The 20,530-nt window shown below is 46.6% G+C and overlaps 1 protein-coding gene across 1 annotated transcript in view; it reads left to right on the forward strand.

Moving 5' to 3' along the window:
* The window catches only part of SMARCA5 (SWI/SNF related, matrix associated, actin dependent regulator of chromatin, subfamily a, member 5), a 145,023-nt gene that overhangs the window by 34,630 nt on the left and 89,863 nt on the right, over nucleotides 1-20,530 (forward strand). Inside the window, exons 2-5 of the mRNA XM_063920413.1 lie at nucleotides 10,064-10,150; nucleotides 10,336-10,502; nucleotides 11,017-11,117; nucleotides 12,166-12,266. Coding sequence (XP_063776483.1) covers nucleotides 10,064-10,150; nucleotides 10,336-10,502; nucleotides 11,017-11,117; nucleotides 12,166-12,266 — 456 coding nt within the window. The remainder of the gene's footprint in view (nucleotides 1-10,063; nucleotides 10,151-10,335; nucleotides 10,503-11,016; nucleotides 11,118-12,165; nucleotides 12,267-20,530) is intronic.

The following is a 20,530-nucleotide window of genomic DNA, read 5'->3' on the forward strand; positions in this document are numbered from 1 at the left end:
TGAGTAGCTGGAAAGATAAGGAAGACTCTTTATTTGAAAGTTAAAAAAAAAATTGGGATGCCGTGCAGAAACTCTGGGTATAATTTAGCTAATAGACCGTTTTCCGGTGAATTTCTTTAAAAAGCTCAATTATTGGCTATGTGATGCTGGACATATATGTAGAGGTATTTTATTGATGGGAGAGTGGATTTAGGACTTGAAGATGGCAGCAAAATGTTTTTGTAATGGTTTTTTATTTCAAAAACTTGAAGAAAAATCGTTTCGCAAACATTCTAATTTGTCCCATTATACTGTGAAGACTTTTAATTTGCTAAAACAACACTGTTGCCTCCATGAATAAAAGCAAGAGTCAACACTAACACTTTTCAAGAACCTCCAGTACCTTCCTTGTGGTCATTACTAGCCTTCTATACTGTCCTGCTATCTTAGTTGTCACTTTCTTGAGGTCCAGGATGATTTTGCCACTTTTTCATGCACCTTGGCAGGTCACTTATGGTTGAATAGTTATGGGACTTGATGTTTGTGACTTACCGTTTGTAATTGAATCATGTATTGCCCGTGACATTTGTGAGTCCATTAACTTTTCTCTTACGTCCTAGAAGATGCTGGGGACTCCGTAAGGACCACGGGGTATAGACGGGCTCCGCAGGAGACATGGGCACTATAAAGAACTTTTAGTATGGGTGTGCACTGGCTCCTCCCTCTATGCCCCTCCTACAGACCTCAGTTAGATTTTGTGCCCAGAGGAGATAGGGTGCATTACAGAGGAGCTCTCCAGAGTTTCTCTGAAAAAGAATTTTGTTAGGTTTTTTATTTTCAGGGAGTACTACTGGCAACAGGAGAGAGAAGCAGACCTACTTAAATGATAGGCTCTGCTTCTTAGGCTACTGGAAACAATTAGCTCCAGAGGGAGTCGGAACGCAGGTCTCACCCCGCCGTTCGTCCCAGAGCCGCGCCGCCGTCCTCCTCGCAGAGCCGGAAGATAGAAGCCGGATGAGTATAAGAAGAAAAGAAGACTTCAAGGCGGCAGAAGACTTCAGATCTTCACTGAGGTAAGCGTGCAGCGGTAACACTGTGCGCCATTGTTCCCACATGCTACACACACAGAACGGGCACTGATGGGTGCAGGGTGCAGGGGGGGCGCCCTGGGAAGCAATAAACCTCCCGACTGGCATTTCAGGGCACATTAGGCTGCTAATGGGCAGTAAATGAAGAGATCCCCCGCCATTTTCGCTGGAGGGGGCGGAGCTTGATCCCTCACACTAACAGCACCATTTTCTCCACAGAAGCTGCAGAGAAGCTGGCTCCCCGGACACTCTCCTGCTGAGGGCTGGAAAAGAGGGGGGCCACAATTATTGGCGCAGTGAGTGTATAACATTGAGATATATCTATATATCTATCTATCTGTGCATGCGCTGTCTGGGATTATTCCAGTGTCAGTTGGCGCTGGGTGTGTGCTGGCATACTCTCTCTCTCTCTTCAAAGGGCCTTGTTGGGGAATTGTCCCCCTATAGATATATCCCTGTGTGTGTGGGGGTGTCGGTACATGTGTGTCGGCATGTCTGAAGCGGAAGGCTCGTCCAAGGAGAAGATGGAGCAGATGAGTGGTGTCTCCGTCTGCAACGCCGACGCATTATTGGATGGACCTGTGGCATATGTTAAATGCAAGGGTGGCCTCATTACATAAGACTGGACAAAGCAGAGTCCAGGGAGAAATCAGGGAGTCAATCCTTGGATTGGAGTGGGTCACAGGGTCCTTCTGGTCTCAAAAACATCCCCTGTCCCCAATAGTAGACACGGATACAGACACGGATTCTGATTCCAGTGTCGACTACGATGATGCTAAATTGCACGCAAGGGTGGCAAAAAGTATTCACTGTATGATTATTGCAATAAAAGATGTTTTGCATATCACAGATGACCAGTGATCGCGCTGAGCCAAAAAAAAAGTGGGTCCCAGGGACCCCTCACTTTTGAAAATTGGGGTCCTAACAGTCTTTTTCTGGGTCCCATCGGAATGAAGGTTTTTATTAATCTTATTTGGACACTACAAAAGTGGTGCAAGGTGGAGTATGGGGTGACGATGCTGCTGGGCTGTGTAGCATGCAGGACACCCTGCACCAGAGGTGTAACTAGACATTGTTGTGCCCTTAGGCAGAAAGTGAATTGGTGTCCCACCTCCCAGTCCGCAAAGCATAGGCAATGCGCGCCTACGGCGCGCTGCAAAATTTTATGGGCGTGGCTTCACAGGGAAGAGGCGTGACCACATAAGTGACAATTCACATTACACCACACAGTAGTGCTGCTTATACACATTGCGCCAGGTACAGCACGTTATACACATTGCGCCAGGTACAGCACGTTATACACATTGCGCCAGGTACAGCACGTTATACACATTGCGCCAGGTACAGCACGTTATACACATTGCGCCAGGTACAGCACGTTATACACATTGCGCCAGGTACAGCACGTTATACACATTGCGCCAGGTACAGCACGTTATACACATTGCGCCAGGTACAGCACGTTATACACATTGCGCCAGGTACAGCACGTTATACACATTGCGCCAGGTACAGCACGTTATACACATTGCGCCAGGTACAGCACGTTATACACATTGCGCCAGGTACAGCACGTTATACACATTGCGCCAGGTACAGCACGTTATACACATTGCGCCAGGTACAGCACGTTATACACATTGCGCCAGGTACAGCACGTTATACACATTGCGCCAGGTACAGCACGTTATACACATTGCGCCAGGTACAGCACGTTATACACATTGCGCCAGGTACAGCACGTTATACACATTACACAAGGACAACTAACATTTAATTATGTGAACGTAAATCCGAGGCGGTTAGCAGATGGTGACTACAGTAGTATATTATGGAGAAAATTAAAACCTTTCCTTACCATATTAAAAAATAAAATTAAAAAAAGACTTGATCAATTGTCATTTTGAAACAAATACTCCTGCTGCTAGCTAGGTAATGCCAACCTAAACAACATGGCATGTAATAAATGCATTTAAAAGCTGAAACCCTCCACAAAACACATATACATAAATAGCAATATCGTGCTTGGCAAGGCCTCTCCAGCTGTGATGGCACTACAAGTCCAAGCACATCCAGTTGACGGGAACAGACATTATACAGCATTATGGTTACTGAAGACCCCCATGGCTGCTTACTTATTTTTACAGAACTCTAGGACCAGATTGCATGGGACTTACAGAAGGTAACCCCAGGACCAGGCTATACTGGCATCTAATCACCCCCTGCAGCACGCCGCGACCCGACTGTCTCTCACACACACACACACACACACACACACACACACACACACACACACTCCCCGGCAGTTAGCTGTACACTTTGCCAGGGAGTTGTGCCATGCTGGACCCCATGGGGAGACCCCACTGGCGTTTACAAGTGGTCCACCCACCATATCAGCTCCCCGCGGGAACCCCGCAACGGTCATGACAGTAAAAACAGTCACCACTGCATAGCCAGCCTCCCTCCCCTCAGATCGCGGCACCGTGGGAAGCTCAGCCCCCTCAGCAAGAGCAGTCTAACACGGCCGTGACTAACACGCGTCACGGCCGGCACCTAATCACCCGCAGCAGACACAGGCAGGCAGCTACCGCATAGCCAGCCCCCCTCCCGCCAGAGACTCCAGATCGGCGTCCGTGATTGAGCAGGTAAAGCTGGGCTTAGTGAGAGGAGCTTCCCACGGTGCCGTCTGAGGCTGTGGCCGTGCTGCCGCGCTTGGTTTGAGGAACCCTCAAAGCAAGCGCTGCAATGCGCCCACCGGCTCAGACGGCACCGCGGGAAGCCCCTCTCACTAAGCCCAGCTTTACCTGCTCAATCACGGACGCCGATCTCTGCATTGTGCCACATCGACAGCACTCCCCAGACGCTGTGGCAATCCCCCTGTTCAGCAAGTTAGACCCGCTCCCCGCTTCACTCACCCGCCGCGAGCAGCGCCATGCACAGGACAGGAGGAGAGGCGCTAAAGAGGAGGGGAAAGGATCCACCTCCTCTTTAGATCATTCAGCCGGGGCCAGCATCAATCAATCAGATTGGCTAATGAGGAGTGCGTCCCCGGGGACCCATCCACTTTGGAAACTTGAGTCCCAGGTCTTCAAAATCGGGTAAAAAACGCGCCATGTCGCGTTTTTGCTATCACTGATGACCCCTCTGTCCCTGACACGAGGGTGAGCATGTATAAGGAAAAGAAACCTGAGGTAACCTTTCCCCCATCTCATGAGCTTAACGAGTTATTTGAAAAAGCTTGGGAAACTCCTGATAAAAAATTGCAGATTCCCAAAAGGGTTCTTATGGCTTATCCTTTCCCTGCACAGGACAGGGTACGTTGGGAATCCTCTCCCTGGGTGGACTAGGCTTTAACACGCCTGTCAAAGAAGGTGGCGCTACCGTCTCCGGAAACGGCAGCCCTCAAGGATCCTGCTGATCGCAGGCATGAGACTACTTTAAAGTCTATTTATGCGCATACAGGTGCTTTGCTCAGACCGGCGATAGCATCGGCATGGGTATGTAGCACGGTTGCAGCATGGACAGATACCTAGTCAGCTGGCCTTGATACCCTAGACATGGATACCATTTTATTAACCTTAGCTCACATTAAAGACGCAGTCTTATATATGAGGGACGCTCAAAGAGACGTTGGGCTGCTGGGTTCCAGAGCCAATGCCATGGCGATTTCTGCGAGACTAGCTTTATGGACCCGCCAATGGACGGGTGATGCAGACTCAAAGAAGCATATGGAGGTATTACCTTACAAGGGTTAAGTGTTGTTTGGGGAGGGGCTCGCGGACCTGGTTGCCACAGCTACTCTGGGTAAATCTACCTTTTGTCCCCCAACAGCAAAAGAAAACTCCACAGTATCAGATGCAGTCCTTTAGGTTGCGTAAGTCCAGAAGAGGTCGGGGTTCCTCCTTCCTTGCCAGAGTTAAGGGTAGAGGAAAGAGAACACCTTCGGCTAGTTCCCAGGAGCAGAAGTCCTCCCCGGCTTCTACAAAATCCACCGCATGACGCTGGGGCTCCCCTAAGGGAGTCCGCACCAGTGGGGGCACGCCTTCGACTTTTCAGCCAGATCTGGATGCTTTCAGACGTGGATCCTTGGGCGATGGAAATTGTCTCCCAAGGCTACAGGTTGGAATTCGAAGAGGTGCCCCCTCGCCGATTTTTCAAGTTGGCCTTGCCAGCTTCACCCCCGGAGAGGGAAGTGGTGTTAGCTGCAATTCAAAAGCTGTGTCAACAGCAAGTGGTGGTCAAGGTTCCCCTGGTCCAACAGGGAAAAGGGTATTATTCCACCCTGTTTGTGGTCCCGAAGCCGGATGGTTCGGTCAGACCCATTTTAAATCTAAAATCCCTAAACCTGTACTTGGAAAAAGTTCAAATTCAAGATGGAATCGCTCCGTGCTGTAATATCCAGCCTGGAAGGGGGGGATTTGATGGTATCACTAGACATAAACGATGCATACCTTCATGTCCCTATTTACCCCCCTCATCAGGAGTACCTGAGATTCGCTGTACAGGACTGTCATTACCAGTTTCAGACGTTGCCATTTGGGCTTTCCACGGCCCCGAGGATTTTCACCAAGGTATTGGCGGAGATGATGGTGCTCCTGCGCAAGCAGGGGGTCACAATTATCCCATACCTGGACGATCTCCTGATAAAGGCGAGATCGAGAGACCAATTGCTGAAGAGCGTGTTGCTCTCCCTGAAAGTGCTGCAACAGCACGGTTGGATTCTCAATCTGCCAAAGTCAAAATTGGTTCCAACGACTCGGCTGTCATTCCTCTGCATGATTCTGGACACGGAACATAAGAGGGTTTTTCTTCCATTGGAAAAAGCCCAGGATCTCCAGAACATGGTCAGAGACCTGCTAAAACCAAAAAGTGTCTGTTCTTCAATGCACTCGTGTGCTGGGAAAAATGTTGGCAGCCTACGAGGCCATCCCCTTCGGCAGGTTTCATACGAGGAATTTTCAATGGGACCTTCTGGACAAGTGGTCCGGGTCCCATCTACAAATGCATCTGAAAATATCCCTGTCCCCCAGGGCCAGGGTGTCTCTCCTGTGGTCGCTGCAGAGTGCTCACCTTTTAGAGGGTCGCCATATACAACGGCCTACGACAAGTGGAGAATCTTCTTCGCGACCTACCGGTTCTGATTCAATCAGACAACGTCACAGCCGTGGCTCATGTAAACCGCCAAGGCGGGACAAGGAGCAGAGTGGCAATGGCGGAAGCCATCAGGTTTCTTCGCTGGGCAGAAAATCACGTAAGCGCTCTGTCAGCTGTCTTCATTCCGGGAGTGGACAACTGGGAAGCAGACTTCCTCAGCAGACACGATCTCCATCCGGGAGAGTGGGGACTTAATCAGGAAGTTTTTGCAGAGATAACAAGTTGTTGGGGAATTCCTCAAATAGACATGATGGCGTCACGTCTCAACAAGAAGCTTCGGAGGTGTTGTGCCAGGTCACGGGACCCTCAGGCAGTAGCAGTAGACGCCCTAGTGACACCGTGGGTGTTTCAGTCGGTCTATGTGTTTCCTCCTCTTCCTCTCATCTCAAAAATATTGAGAATCATAAGACAAAGAAGAGTGCAGATAAATACTCATTGTTCCAAATTGGCCTCCAAGGGCCTGGTACTCAGATCTTCAAGAAATGCTCACAGAAGATCCGTGGCCTCTTCCTCTCAGGGAGGACCTGCTACAGCAGGGGCCATGTGTGTTCCAAGACTTACCGCGGTTATGTTTAACGGCATGGCGGTTGAACACCGAATCCTAGCTGGGAAGGGTATTCGGAGGAAGTCATCCCTACTCTGTTGAAGGCTAGGAAGGAGTTGACAGCAAAGCACTATCACCGTATTTGGAGGAAGTATGTATCTTGGTGTGAAGCCAAGAAGGCTCCTACGGAAGAATTCCATCTGGGTCGGTTTCTCCACTTTCTACAGACAGGAGTGGATATGGGCCTGAAGTTAGGCTCCATTAAGGTACAGATTTCGGCCCTATCTATATTCTTCCAGAGGGAATTGGCTTCTCCCAGAAGTCCAGACGTTTGTGAAGGGAGTGCTGCACATCCAGCCCCCCTTTGTGCCCCCAGTGGCACCGTGGAACCTTATCGTGGTGTTAAGTTTCCTGAAATCTCACTGGTTTGAACCTCTTCAAGCAGTGGATTTAAAATTTCTCACGTGGAAGGTGGTCATGTTATTGGCCTTGGCATCTGCAAGGCGGGTGTCAGAATTGGCGGCCTTGTCCCATGCGGATAGAGCTGAATTGAGGACACGTCCTCAATTTTTGCCTAAGCTGGTTTCTTAATTTCATTTGAACCAACCTATTGTGGTGCCTGTGGCTACAAGGGACTGGGAGGGACTCCAAGTCCCTGGATGTGGTCAGGGCCTTAAAGACTTATGTAGCCAGGACGGCTAGGGTTAGGAAAACAGAGACTCTGTTTGTCCTGTATGCGGCCAACAAGATTGGCGCTCCTGCTTCTAAGCAAACTATTGCTCGCTGGATCTGTAACACGATTCAGCAGGCTCATTCTACGGCTGGATTGCCGTTACCAAATTCAGTGAAGGCCCATTCCACTAGGAAGGTAGGCTCGTCCTTGGGCGGCTGCCCGAGGCGTCTCGGCATTACAGCTTTGCAGAGCAGCTACTTGGTCAGGTTCAAACACGTTTGCAAAATTCTACAAGTTTGATACCCTGGCTGATGAGGACCTTGCATTTGCTCAGTCGGTGCTGCAGAGTCATCCGCACTCTCCCGCCCGTTCTGGAGCTTTGGTATAATCCCCATGGTCCTTACGGAGTCCCCAGCATCCTCTAGGACGTAAGAGAAAATAAGATTTTAAACCTAACGGTAAATCTTTTTCTCCTAGTCCGTAGAGGATGCTGGGCGCCCGTCCCAGTGCGGACTAAATCTGCAAGACTTGTATATAGTTGTTGCTTACATAAGGGTTATGTTACAGTTGTGATCGGTCTTTGACTGATACTGTTTTTAGTTCATACTGTTAACTGGTTGCGTATATTCCAGGTTATATGGTATGATTGGTGTGGGCTGGTATGAATCTTGCCCTTAGATTAACAAAATCCTTTCCTCATATTGTCCATCTCCTCTGGGCACAGTTCTCTAACTGAGGTCTGGAGGAGGGGCATAGAGGAGGAGCCAGTGCACACCCATACTAAAAGTTCTTTATAGTGCCCATGTCTCCTGCGGAGCCCGTCTATACCCCATGGTCCTTATGGAGTCCCCAGCATCCTCTGCCGACTAGGAGAAAAAGATTTACCGGTAGGTTTAAAATCTTATTTTTTCATCGGTATGTGTGGTTGATACTTTCAAGGAAATGCCACACCAGATAAATGTCTCCTTGTCAGAGTATACCAGTGGTTTCCAAACTGGGTGCTGCAAGGCTTTTGTAGGGTGCTTTGGGTTGGTGTTCAGAACAATTCAAATTTATTGTCAAAGTGATAAGCAAAGCCAGTACTAGCCGCTGTTGGGCACCATCTAATGGTAGGTGCCTAAAGACCAATTGGATCGCCCTCTATGCATCATCTTCAAACACATTGCCTAATGACATTTCACAGAAAATGAACTTTAATATGTGGTTTCCTTACCTTTCCTGTTAGAATAGCTTTAGTTATTTTATCAACAAGAAAGCCACAGGTTAGTTAGATCTAGTTATTTAAAGAAAAAAAATCTGAAATGGCTTGTTTGCTGGTCTTCACATGTCATGTTGTTTTATGTCATGTTTAACGACATCAAAATGTATTTGCATGACGTGGCTGGCATGCCCTTAGTTTCCAAAACGGGGTCTAGAGACTAGAGCAGGCACTCCCAACCTCTGTTCTCAAGTTACATACACACAACCAATCCTGGCAGGAACACCACTAGTCTGCCAGCACTGAAACTAGGCTGTCAGGGACTGTGTGGTTTTGTTCCCAGGTTCTCTATGGCCTGGACATGGCTAAGGGCTTAAATGGAACCACTATAATGTTGTTGTGACTATATCTGTGGTTTCTTTCAGAAAAGGGTATTTGTGCAGGGGAAAGCTGGTTCAAGCCTGTGAGGAGCAGGAGAGATCTGCATCAGGTGTCATAACGTATACCTGCCTTTTGTAAATCTCTATATCTGGGTATTCAACCTGCGGCCCTCCAGCTGCTGTGGAACTACACATCCCAGCATGCCCTGCCTCAGTTTTAGCATGCCTTAATAGCAAAATTGTGACAAAGCATGCTGGGATTTGTAGTTCCACGGCAGCTGGAGGGGCCGCAGGTTGAAGACCAATGCTCTAAATGGTGCTTTTGCAGCCTCTTTCCACTACTCACTCCGCGTGCCAGTGCATATATGAATAACTCCCTACTGTAAAAGTGCTTTGACAAGTAATGTGGCTGCACAATTTAAAATTTTTGCATGTAGGGTCCTCACCGCTTTGTCACCTTTACATCATTTAGTCCTTGTACTTTTGTAATTTGTTTTTCTATACCAATTGTATGGCGCTATGAAAACCTTTTTGTGGCACCTTACAAATAAAATACTAAAAATTTGTCCCTCAGTGGCTTACCCTCCATTATCCTTACATAAACAAAACAATGGCTTTATTCACTGGCATTTACATTATTCCTTTTACTAATGTCAGCTGTTACTGAACAGGTTTGTATCCATACTGTATACCCAGTAGCTGAGCCTCCTTTTCCCCGCTACACCTGACCACAGCGATGTCACTGCTTAATGCTACTGCATAACTGTATCACTACAATTGGAAGGATAGCATTTGTACTTCATGAGTTCTTAATAGAGTAATAGTGTAAAATTAACAGTAGTGGATGACAGTAGACCTGGTCATATAAGGTTTCTTTCAAATGAAGCTTGTGTATATTCCAAACAGAAGAATTGGTCTGGCCAGAAAGGGACGAGAAACATTGACTACTCAAGAGTTAGCAATGTGATTTTTAGTACTGGTGCTTTCCTAACTAGACATATATGTTCTATTCAGGGAATAATTGAATTTTTTTTTTTTTCTGGATAGGACGGTCAGCCTGAAGTTGAAGGGGATGACTCCCTCAACAAATCAAAAGAATCCAATGAAATGGAATTTGGATATGAGGAAAAAAGGGTAAGGTGTTTTTTTTTTTTTTTCTGTTTTAAGTGCAAAACTAAATCTGAATTTTTTTTTTTTTTTTTCATGAATGCTTAATAGCCTTATTTGCTCTAATTATGACAATTTCTATTTTCACGTGAAGATTTCAAAAATAGCCCTGCAATTGTTTTCATTGTTTTGTGTTTTGTTATCCATTTTAGAAAACTGACCGAACAAACAGATTTGAATACCTTTTGAAACAAACAGAGTTGTTTGCACACTTTATTCAACCAGCTGCTCAAAAGACGCCAACTTCTCCATTAAAAATGAAGCCTGGACGCCCTCGCTTAAAGAAAGATGAAAAACAAGATTTGATATCTGTAGGAGAGTAAGTTGATCCTTAATTTAATCTTTATAATTGTTATACTGAACTATAGTTTTAAAACATATATTAAAAAAAAAAAAGTCCTCAATGCTATACTTAATTATACTGTGCATTCCTCTAATAAAGGATAATATTAAGCTGGTCATACACTGCTTAGTTTCAAATATTTTGGAGCTGCCCAAACTTAGTGCAAAGGGTATTGTTTCCTTTTCATAGAGGCCATTGTTGCATACAAATTGTTCTAAAAATATAAAAATTATATTAAGCCAGAATCTGTTTGCTAAATTTGTTGGCTTATGTAGAACAGCACTGTTTGAGGACAGATGCCAGACTGCTTTATTTTATGAAGTCCTCTGAAATTCGCGTTTGGGACAGGCTTCTATGTATTAAAATCCAGTTAACTGGATGACTGACTAAACATGTTTCTGAGGGACCAGAGAAAGCTGCATTTCACACTTTATAATGTGATATTTTAGCTTCTTTGTCAATTTTTTTTTTTTTTTACCTTCTTATACAGTTATCGACATCGGCGGACCGAGCAGGAAGAGGACGAAGAGCTCTTAACTGAAAATTCCAAAACAACCAATGTTTGCACCAGATTTGAAGTGTCCCCATCATGTAAGTAGGTTTATGGTAGAGTGGGTCTCTAATATCGAATGATAAGCGGTTATATTTGTAGAAATCCAAGCACTGCTTTCTAACATCAGCTTCCTCCCAACCGAGAAACATTGCCGTTTCATATCTTTGTTGGGGCTGTTTTGCTGGTTCAGTAAAAGGATGGCTTGTCAATGATGAAAATATGAATTCTACATTGTACCAGTAAATTCAAAAGGGGAGTTTAAGGGTATCAATGCTCAACAGAAGGTGGGTCTTGCAGCAATACAATGACCCTAAACACAAATCATGCCTACAAAAGGAGCTATGTTTTTCATCCCTTACATCTACCTACTTCCATTGCTGAGAGTCCCTTATCCCTTACATCTACCTACTTCCATTGCTGAGAGTCCCTTATACCTGAGTGAGAAGGAGCTGTATACCTCTGTATTACCTTACAATATCCCTGGTACTCCTGACTTACTCATCTTTGTCACACAGTGAGGGCAGCCGAGTTTGATCGGATATCAAGGTAGTTCGTGCAGCTCTGTCGGTGGGCCTCATGGCAAAGACCAATGTCATCCTGCACTTGCATTTTAGGAAATTATATTGTCCTTGCTTTCACTTTTTGGCCCCTCAGCTCTGCTAGGTTATTGCAAAAATGCTTTCATACTGGTCTCCCATTTCATAAATCTACAGTTTGAGTGGCTTGGCAGGATTGTGCACAGACAACACTATCATCCCTGCATACTTTTTCAAATTGGACAGTACTGACGGAAGTAAGGCCCTCCCAGTGTCGATGGTTCATTTGTACATCAGGATGACGCTGTTGTAGTCACAGTGATGCATACTGTATGTTTGTAATCTCAGCGTTTTGGTTTATATCCGATCCAATTAAGACTGTCCTGAATATGTGAATGGACCTTGAGCTGGTCTAATGAGTATGGTTGGAAATATTAACGCAACAGCAGTACAAAGTTAGAAAAACCAAAAACTGTAACTGTATTGGCAAATTTGAATTATCTACGTCTTTAACAATTAGTCATTATTACTGTTTTTTGTGTGTTTACAGATGTAAAAAATGGTAAATTGAGGGATTATCAGGTCAGAGGCTTGAACTGGCTTATATCCCTGTATGAGAATGGCATTAATGGCATCCTAGCTGATGAAATGGTATGTGCAAAAATTATGGTCTGTGAATTGCCTTTCAACTGCATACAAAAGTAACATTTAATGCTGTTCTGATCAGATCTATGTGTTAAACAACGCTATGTTTTCAGAACGCAATGGGCTAAGGGGGTCATTCTGACCTGAATGCTCGCTCGCCGTTCTTTGTAGCGTTCAGGTCAGAACTGCGCCGGCGCATAGCTGACAGCCGACAGCTGTCTTTGCCTAGCAATCGCCTCTGCCTGATTGACAGCCGCCGTTTTGTGTGCGCGGTCCGGCCAATGCAGGGGGGGGGACCCGGGACCCAGCAGAGGGCTAGCCCGCCCCCTCATGTCAGTCGGGGAGGGCTAGCCCTCTGCTGCCCCCCCCGCATGTCTGTGTTCGTGATCGTAGCTGTGCTAATTTTAGCATAGCTGCGATCAACTCTGAATGACCCCCTAAATGTAATAGCTTCCGAGATGCTGGAGCTGTGTGACTTTATTGGAGTCTTCCTGGTTTTTTAAAGCAGCAGAGTCCCACACCTCCGGCATCTGAGGCTATTACATTTAGCCCAATATGTGAAAATGTTTTAAACAAAAGCATCAAGAGTTAATTTACGTAGTTGTTTGCAATAGGGTCATTCCATGTGACTCGGGTCAAATTTCATGTTCATTTTTAGACGTTTAAATGCACTACATACAAAATTAAGCTGAAATTCAACATATTAAAAATGATAGGCAGTAATGCTTATAAGCAGGGAAAATGTACACTCTTAGGGGCCTATTTACTAAGCCTTGGATGGAGATAAAGTCGCTGGAGATAAAGTACCAGCCAATCGGCTCCTAACGGTAATTTTTCAAACACAGCCTGTGACATAGCAGTTAGGAGCCGATTGGCTGGTACTTTATCTCCAGTGACTTTATCTCCATCCAAGGCTTAGTAAATAGACCCCTGAGTTACATTTTATTGTTTAAATGCAAGACTCATGTTACAACAGAATGGACATAGGAACTGAGTGGACTTATATATTTACCTGCTCTCCTAATTATCTTTACAGTATGATTATTATACTACAGGTTGAGTATCCCATATCCAAATATTCCGAAATACGGAATATTCCGAAATACGGACTTTTTTGAGTGAGAGTGAGATAGTGAAACCTTTGTTTTTTGATGGCTCAATGTACACAAACTTTGTTTAATACACAGAGTTATTAAAAATATTGTATTAAATGACCTTCAGGCTGTGTATAAGGTGTATATGAAACAAATGAATTGTGTGAATGTAGACACATTTTGTTTAATGCACAAAGTTATAAAAAATATTGGTTAAAATGACCTTCAGGCTGTGTGTATAAGGTGTATATGTAACATAAATGCATTCTGTGCTTAGATTTAGGTCCCATCACCATGATATCTGATTATGGTATGCAGTTATTCCAAAATACGGAAAAATCCCATATCCAAAATACCTCTGGTCCCAAGCATTTTGGATAAGGGAGACTCAACCTGTATACACTTATAAGAACCTAAACTTATGATTGACACACACATACAAAACTGAGACCTAGATTTAGCAAGCCTTGGAGAGTGATAAATCGCACGGTGATAAAGTACCAGCCAATCACCACCTGTCATTTTTCAAACACTGCCTGTAACATGGCTGTTAGGTGGTGATTGGCTGGTACTTTATCACCGTGCTATTTATTACACCCAAGTCTTGATAAATCTGGGCCTATATGCTAACCACATTATTCTTAAAATCAGTTTTGACATGCAATTCACGTTTTTGTCCCCAGTCAAAGGGCTCTGATTTAAGTTACTCAAACCTGTAGGGTCCACGTGAGTTAATCCGTGTAGACCTGTTTATCTTCCTGATTAAATGTGAATTTAAAATGTGTATAAAATAAGTGGAAATTAGCCGTTTTTGTAACTACTTCAACTACTTCCATGTAAGTTCGATGTTGACACACGCGGGAAATTGATATGCCATAAATGTTGATTATCACACAATATACTACAATCTTTTAACATAAATATACAAAAATGTTAGCAGTTATGTGAAACTTAATTTTCATGTATTGTCCTATATTTAATTGAATGACCCATTGATTACTGTACATAACATTCAGCTGTCTTAATTGCGTGTGATAGTCTTAAATTCCTCATGCGTATTTTCTCTGACGTCCTAGTGGATGCTGGGAACTCCGTAAGGACCATGGGGAATAGCGGCTCCGCAGGAGACTGGGCACAACTAAAGAAAGCTTTAGGACTACCTGGTGTGCACTGGCTCCTCCCTCTATGACCCTCCTCCAGACCTCAGTTAGAATTTTGTGCCCGGCCGAGCTGGATGCACACTAGGGGCTCTCCTGAGCTCTTAGAATAGAAAGTTATATTTAGGTTTTTTATTTTCAGTAAGATCTGCTGGCAACAGACTCACTGCTATGAGGGACTTAGGGGAGAGAAGCGGACCTACCTGCTTGCAGCTAGCTTGGGCTTCTTAGGCTACTGGACACCATTAGCTCCAGAGGGATCGAACACAGGCCCAGCCTCGGTCGTCCGGTCCCGGAACCGCGCCGCCGTCCCCCTTGCAAAGCCAGAAGCAAGAAGATGTTCCCGAAAATCGGCGGCAGAAGACTTCGGTCTTCATTAAGGTAGCGCACAGCACTGCAGCTGTGCACCATTGCTCCCCATGCACACCGCACACTCCGGTCACTGATGGGTGCAGGGCGCTGGGGGGGCGCCCTGGGGCTGCAATAGGTGTACCTTACTGGCAAAATAACACATAATATAGTCATTAAGGCTATATATGTGTAAAATCCCCTGCCATATATTCCATAAAAAAGCGGGAGAAGCCCGCCGAGAAAGGGGCGGGGGCTATCTCCCTCAGCACACTCAGCTATTACATTTTCCCTCACAGCTCTGCTGGAAGGATCGCTCCCCAGGCTCTCCCCTGCAGTTCCAGACTACATAGGGTAAAAAAGAGAGGGGGGGGCACTAAATTTAGGCGCAATCTGTGTTATATAAGCAGCTATAGGGGAAAATTCACTGTGTAGTGTGTATCCCTGTTTTATATAGCGCTCTGGTGTGTGCTGGCATACTCTCTCTCTGTCTCCCCAAAGGGCTTTGTGGGGTCCTGTCCTTAGTCAGAGCATTCCCTGTGTGTGTGCGGTGTGTCGGTACGGCTGTGTCGACACGGCTGTGTCGACATGTTTGATGAGGAGGCTTATGTGGAGGCGGAGCAGGTGCCGATAAATGTGATGTCACCCCCTGCGGGGTCGACACCTGAATGGATGGACATGTGGAAGGAATTACGTGACAGTGTCAATTCTTTACATAAAAGATTTGACGACCTAGCAGATGTGGGACAGCCGGCTTCTCAGATCGTGCCTGCCCAGGCGTCTCAAAAGCCATCAGGGGCTCTAAAACGCCCGCTACCTCAGATGGCAGACACAGATGTCGACACGGATACTGACTCCAGTGTCGACGATGATGAGACTAGTGTACATTCCAATAGAGCCACCCGTTACATGATTACGGCAATGAAAAATGTGTTGCATATTTCTGATATTACCCCAGGTACCACAAAAAAGGGTATTATGTTTGGGGAGAAAAAACTACCAGTGGTTTTTCCCCCTTCTGATGAATTAAATGAAGTGTGTGAAGAAGCGTGGGCTTCCCCTGATAAGAAACTGGTAATTTCTAAAAAGTTACTAATGGCGTACCCTTTCCCGCCAGAGGACAGGTCACGTTGGGAGACATCCCCTAGAGTGGATAAAGCGCTCACACGTCTGTCAAAGAAGGTGGCACTACCGTCTCCGGACACGGCCGCCTTTAAAGGAACCTGCAGATAGAAAGCAGGAGGCTATCCTGAAGTCTGTATATACACACTCAGGCATTATACTGAGACCAGCTATTGCTTCAGCATGGATGTGCAGTGCTGCAGCGGCGTGGTCAGATTCCCTGTCAGATAACATTGATACCTTAGACAGGGACACTATATTGCTAACCGTAGAGCACATTAAAGACGCAGTCTTATACATGAGAGATGCACAGAGGGATATTTGCCGGCTGGCATCTAAAATAAACGCAATGTCCATTTCTGCCAGGAGGGGATTGTGGACTCGGCAGTGGACAGGTGATGCTGATTCTAAAAGGCACATGGAGGTTTTGCCTTACAAGGGTGAGGAGTTGTTTGGGGAGGGTCTCTCGGACCTCGTTTCCACAGCTACAGCTGGGAAATCAGCATTTTTACCCCATGTTCCCTCACAGCCAAAGAAAGCACCGTATTATCAGGTACAGTCCTTTTCGGCCCCAGAAAGGTAAGCGGGTTAAAGGCACGTCCTTTCTGCCCAGAGGTAGAGGGAAAAAGCTGCAGCATACAGCCAGTTCCCAGGAACAAAAGTCCTCCCCCGCTTCCTCTAAGTCCACCGCATGACGCTGGGGCTCCACAGGCGGAGCCAGGTACGGTTGGGGCCCGTCTCAAGAACTTCAGCGACCAGTGGGCTCGCTCACGGGTGGATCCCTGGATTCTACAGGTAGTATCGCAGGGGTACAAGCTGGAATTCGAGACGTCTCCCCCTCGCCGTTTCCTCAAATCTGCCTTGCCGACGGCACCCTCGGACAGGGAGGCTGTGCTGGAGGCAATTCACAAGCTGTATTCGCAGCAGGTGATAGTCAAGGTACCCCTCCTTCAACAGGGATGGGTTTACTATTCCACAATGTTTGTGGTACCGAAACCGGACGGTTCGGAGAGACCCATCTTAAATTTTAAATCCTTGAACACTTATATACGAAGGTTCAAGTTCAAAATGGAATCGCTCAGGGCGGTTATTGCAAGCCTGGACGAAGGGGATTACATGGTATCACTGGACATCAAGGATGCTTACCTGCATGTCCCCATTTACCCCCCTCACCAGTAGTACCTCAGATTTGTGGTACAGGACTGTCATTACCAATTCCAGACGTTGCCGTTTGGTCTGTACACGACACCGAGGGTATTTACCAAGGTAATGGCAGAGATGATGATACTCCTTCGAAAAAAGGGAGTTATAATTATCCCGTACTTGGACGATCTCCTTATAAAGGCGAGGTCCAGGGAACAGTTGTTGATCGGAGTAACACTAGCTCGGGCAGTGCTACAACAGCACGGCTGGATCCTGAACATTCCAAAGTCGCAGCTGGTTCCTACAACGCGTCTACTGTTCCTGGGGATGGTTCTCGACACAGAACAGAAAAAAGTGTTTCTCCCGGAGGAGAAGGCGAAGGAGTTGTCATCTCTAGTCAGAGACCTCCTAAAACCAAAACAGGTGTCGGTGCACCACTGCACGCGAGTCCTGGGAAAGATGGTGGCTTCTCACGAAGCAATTCCATTCGGAAGGTTCCATGCAAGGATCTTTCAGTGGGATCTATTGGACAAGTGGTCCGGATCGCATCTTCAGATGCATCGGCTGATAACCCTGTCTCCAAGGGCCAGGGTGTCGCTGCTGTGGTGGCTGCAAAGTGCTCATCTTCTAGAGGGCCGCAGATTCGGCATACAGGACTGGGTCCTGGTGACCACGGATGCCAGCCTTCGAGGTTGGGGGGCAGTCACACAGGGAAGAAATTTCCAAGGACAATGGTCAAGTCAGGAGACTTCCCTACACATAAATATTCTGGAACTAAGGGCCATTTACAATGCCCTAAGTCAGGCAAGACCCCTGCTTCAACACCAGCCGGTGCTGATCCAGTCAGACAACATCACGGCGGTCGCCCATGTAACCGACAGGGTGGCACAAGAAGCAGGATGGCGATGGCAGAAGCCACAAGGATTCTCAGATGGGCGGAAAAGAATGTGTTAGCACTGTCAGCAGTGTTCATTCCCGGAGTGGACAACTGGGAAGCAGACTTTCTCAGCAGACACGACCTCCACCCGGGAGAGTGGGGACTTCATCTAGAAGTCTTCCAAATGATTGTACACCATTGGGAAAGGCCACAGGTGGACATGATGGCGTCCCGCCTCAACAAAAAGCTAAAAAGATATTGCGCCAGGTCAAGAGACCCTCAGGCGATAGCTGTGGACGCTCTGGTAACACCGTGGGTGTACCAGTCGTGTACGTGTTCCCTCCTCTGCCTCTCATACCCAAGGTACTGAGAATAATAATGAGAGGAGTTAGAACTATACGCATTGTTCCGGATTGGCCAAGAAGAGCTTGGTACCCAGAACTTCAAGAAATGATCTCAGAGGACCCATGGCCTCTGCCGCTCAGACAGGACCTGCTGCAGCAGGTGCCCTGTCTGTTCCAAGACTTACCGCGGCTGCGTTTGACGGCATGGCGGTTGAACGCCGGATCCTGAAGGAAAAGGGCATTCCGGAGGAAGTTATCCCTACGCTAATTAAAGCTAGGAAAGAAGTGACCGCAAACCATTATCACCGCATATGGCGGAAATATGTTGCGTGGTGTGAGGCCAGGAAGGCCCCAACGGAGGAATTTCAGCTAGGCCGATTTCTGCACTTCCTACAGTCAGGGGTGACTGGGCCTAAAATTGGGTTCCATTAAGGTCCAGATTTCGGCTCTCGATTTTCTTCCAAAAAGAACTGGCTTCACTACCTGAAGTTCAGACATTTGTTAAGGGAGTGCTGCATATTCAGCCCCCTTTTGTGCCCCCAGTGGCACCTTGGGATCTCAACGTGGTGTTGGATTTCCTAAAGTCACATTGGTTTGAACCACTTAAAACCGTGGAACTAAAATATCTCACGTGGAAAGTGGTCATGCTGTTGGTCTTGGCTTCGGCCAGGCGTGTGTCAGAATTGGCGGCTTTGTCATGTAAAAGCCCTTATCTGAATTTCCATATGGATAGGGCGGAATTGAGGACTCGTCCCCAATTTCTCCCAAAGGTGGTTTCAGCTTTTCATTTGAACCTGCCTATTGTGGTGCCTGCGGCTACTCGTGACTTGGAGGACTCCAAGTTGCTGGACATAGTCCGGGCCCTAAAAATCTATGTTTCCAAGACAGCTGGAGTCAGAAAGACTGACTCGCTATTTATCCTGCATGCACCCAACAAGTTGGGTGCGCCTGCTTCAAAGCAGACTATTGCTTGCTGGATCTGTAGCACGATTCAACTTGCACATTCTCCGGCTGGACTGCCGCATCCTAAATCTGTAAAAGCCCATTCCACGAGGAAGGTGGGCTCTTCTTGGGCGGCTGCCCGAGGGGTCTCGGTTTTACAACTTTGCCGAGCAGCTACTTGGTCGGGGTCAAACACATTTGCTAAATTCTACAAGTTTGATATCCTGGCTGAGGAGGACCTAGAGTTCGCTCATTCGGTGCTGCAGAGTCATCCGCACTCTCCCGCCCGTTTGGGAGCTTTGGTATAATCCCCATGGTCCTTACGGAGTTCCCAGCATCCACTAGGACGTCAGAGAAAATAAGATTTTACTCACCGGTAAATCTATTTCTCGTAGTCCGTAGTGGATGCTGGGTGCCCGTCCCAAGTGCGGATTGTCTGCAATACTTGTATATAGTTATTGTTGAGCCATCTGTTGAGAGGCTCAGTTATATTTCATACTGTTAACTGGGTATAGTATCACGAGTTATACGGTGTGATTGGTGTGGCTGGTATGAGTCTTACCCGGGATTCCAAATCCTTTCCTTATTGTGTCAGCTCTTCCGGGCACAGTATCCTAACTGAGGTCTGGAGGAGGGTCATAGAGGGAGGAGCCAGTGCACACCAGGTAGTCCTAAAGCTTTCTTTAGTTGTGCCCAGTCTCCTGCGGAGCCGCTATTCCCCATGGTCCTTACGGAGTTCCCAGCATCCACTACGGACTACGAGAAATAGATTTACCGGTGAGTAAAATCTTATTTTATATTGTTAGTCTAATAGAGGTTCTCAAACTATTTTTTTCTCTGGGTCCTACAATAAAAAGGATTACAGGACCCCAGCAAGCTACCATAGAATGGTTGGCATACCACACATGCACAGTAGCATTGCAGAGGCACAAAACAAGTGAATTGACCATTAATACTATCACTGAATTTCTCTATCATCCACTAGGGGACACTGGAGTTAGCTTGGGTGTGAAGTATGCAGACCGGAGGTAGCACAATCCAATAAAAAAAACAAAAAAAAAAACACTGTACAGCTGGCTCCTACCCCTTCATGACCCCCCCATCCCTCCAGTTTGAAAAATTGTGGTGGAGGTAGAGGCACAAAAACCGGGAGCTCTTTTTCCATCAGAGTTTTATTTTGATTCTGTGGCTCAATCTCGCCTAAAAGAAAAGGGGGGAGCTGATGTCACAAAGGTGCTCTTTC

Source organism: Pseudophryne corroboree, chromosome 1, assembly GCF_028390025.1.
Source record: "Pseudophryne corroboree isolate aPseCor3 chromosome 1, aPseCor3.hap2, whole genome shotgun sequence".
In the NCBI taxonomy this organism is placed as follows: domain Eukaryota; kingdom Metazoa; phylum Chordata; class Amphibia; order Anura; family Myobatrachidae; genus Pseudophryne; species Pseudophryne corroboree.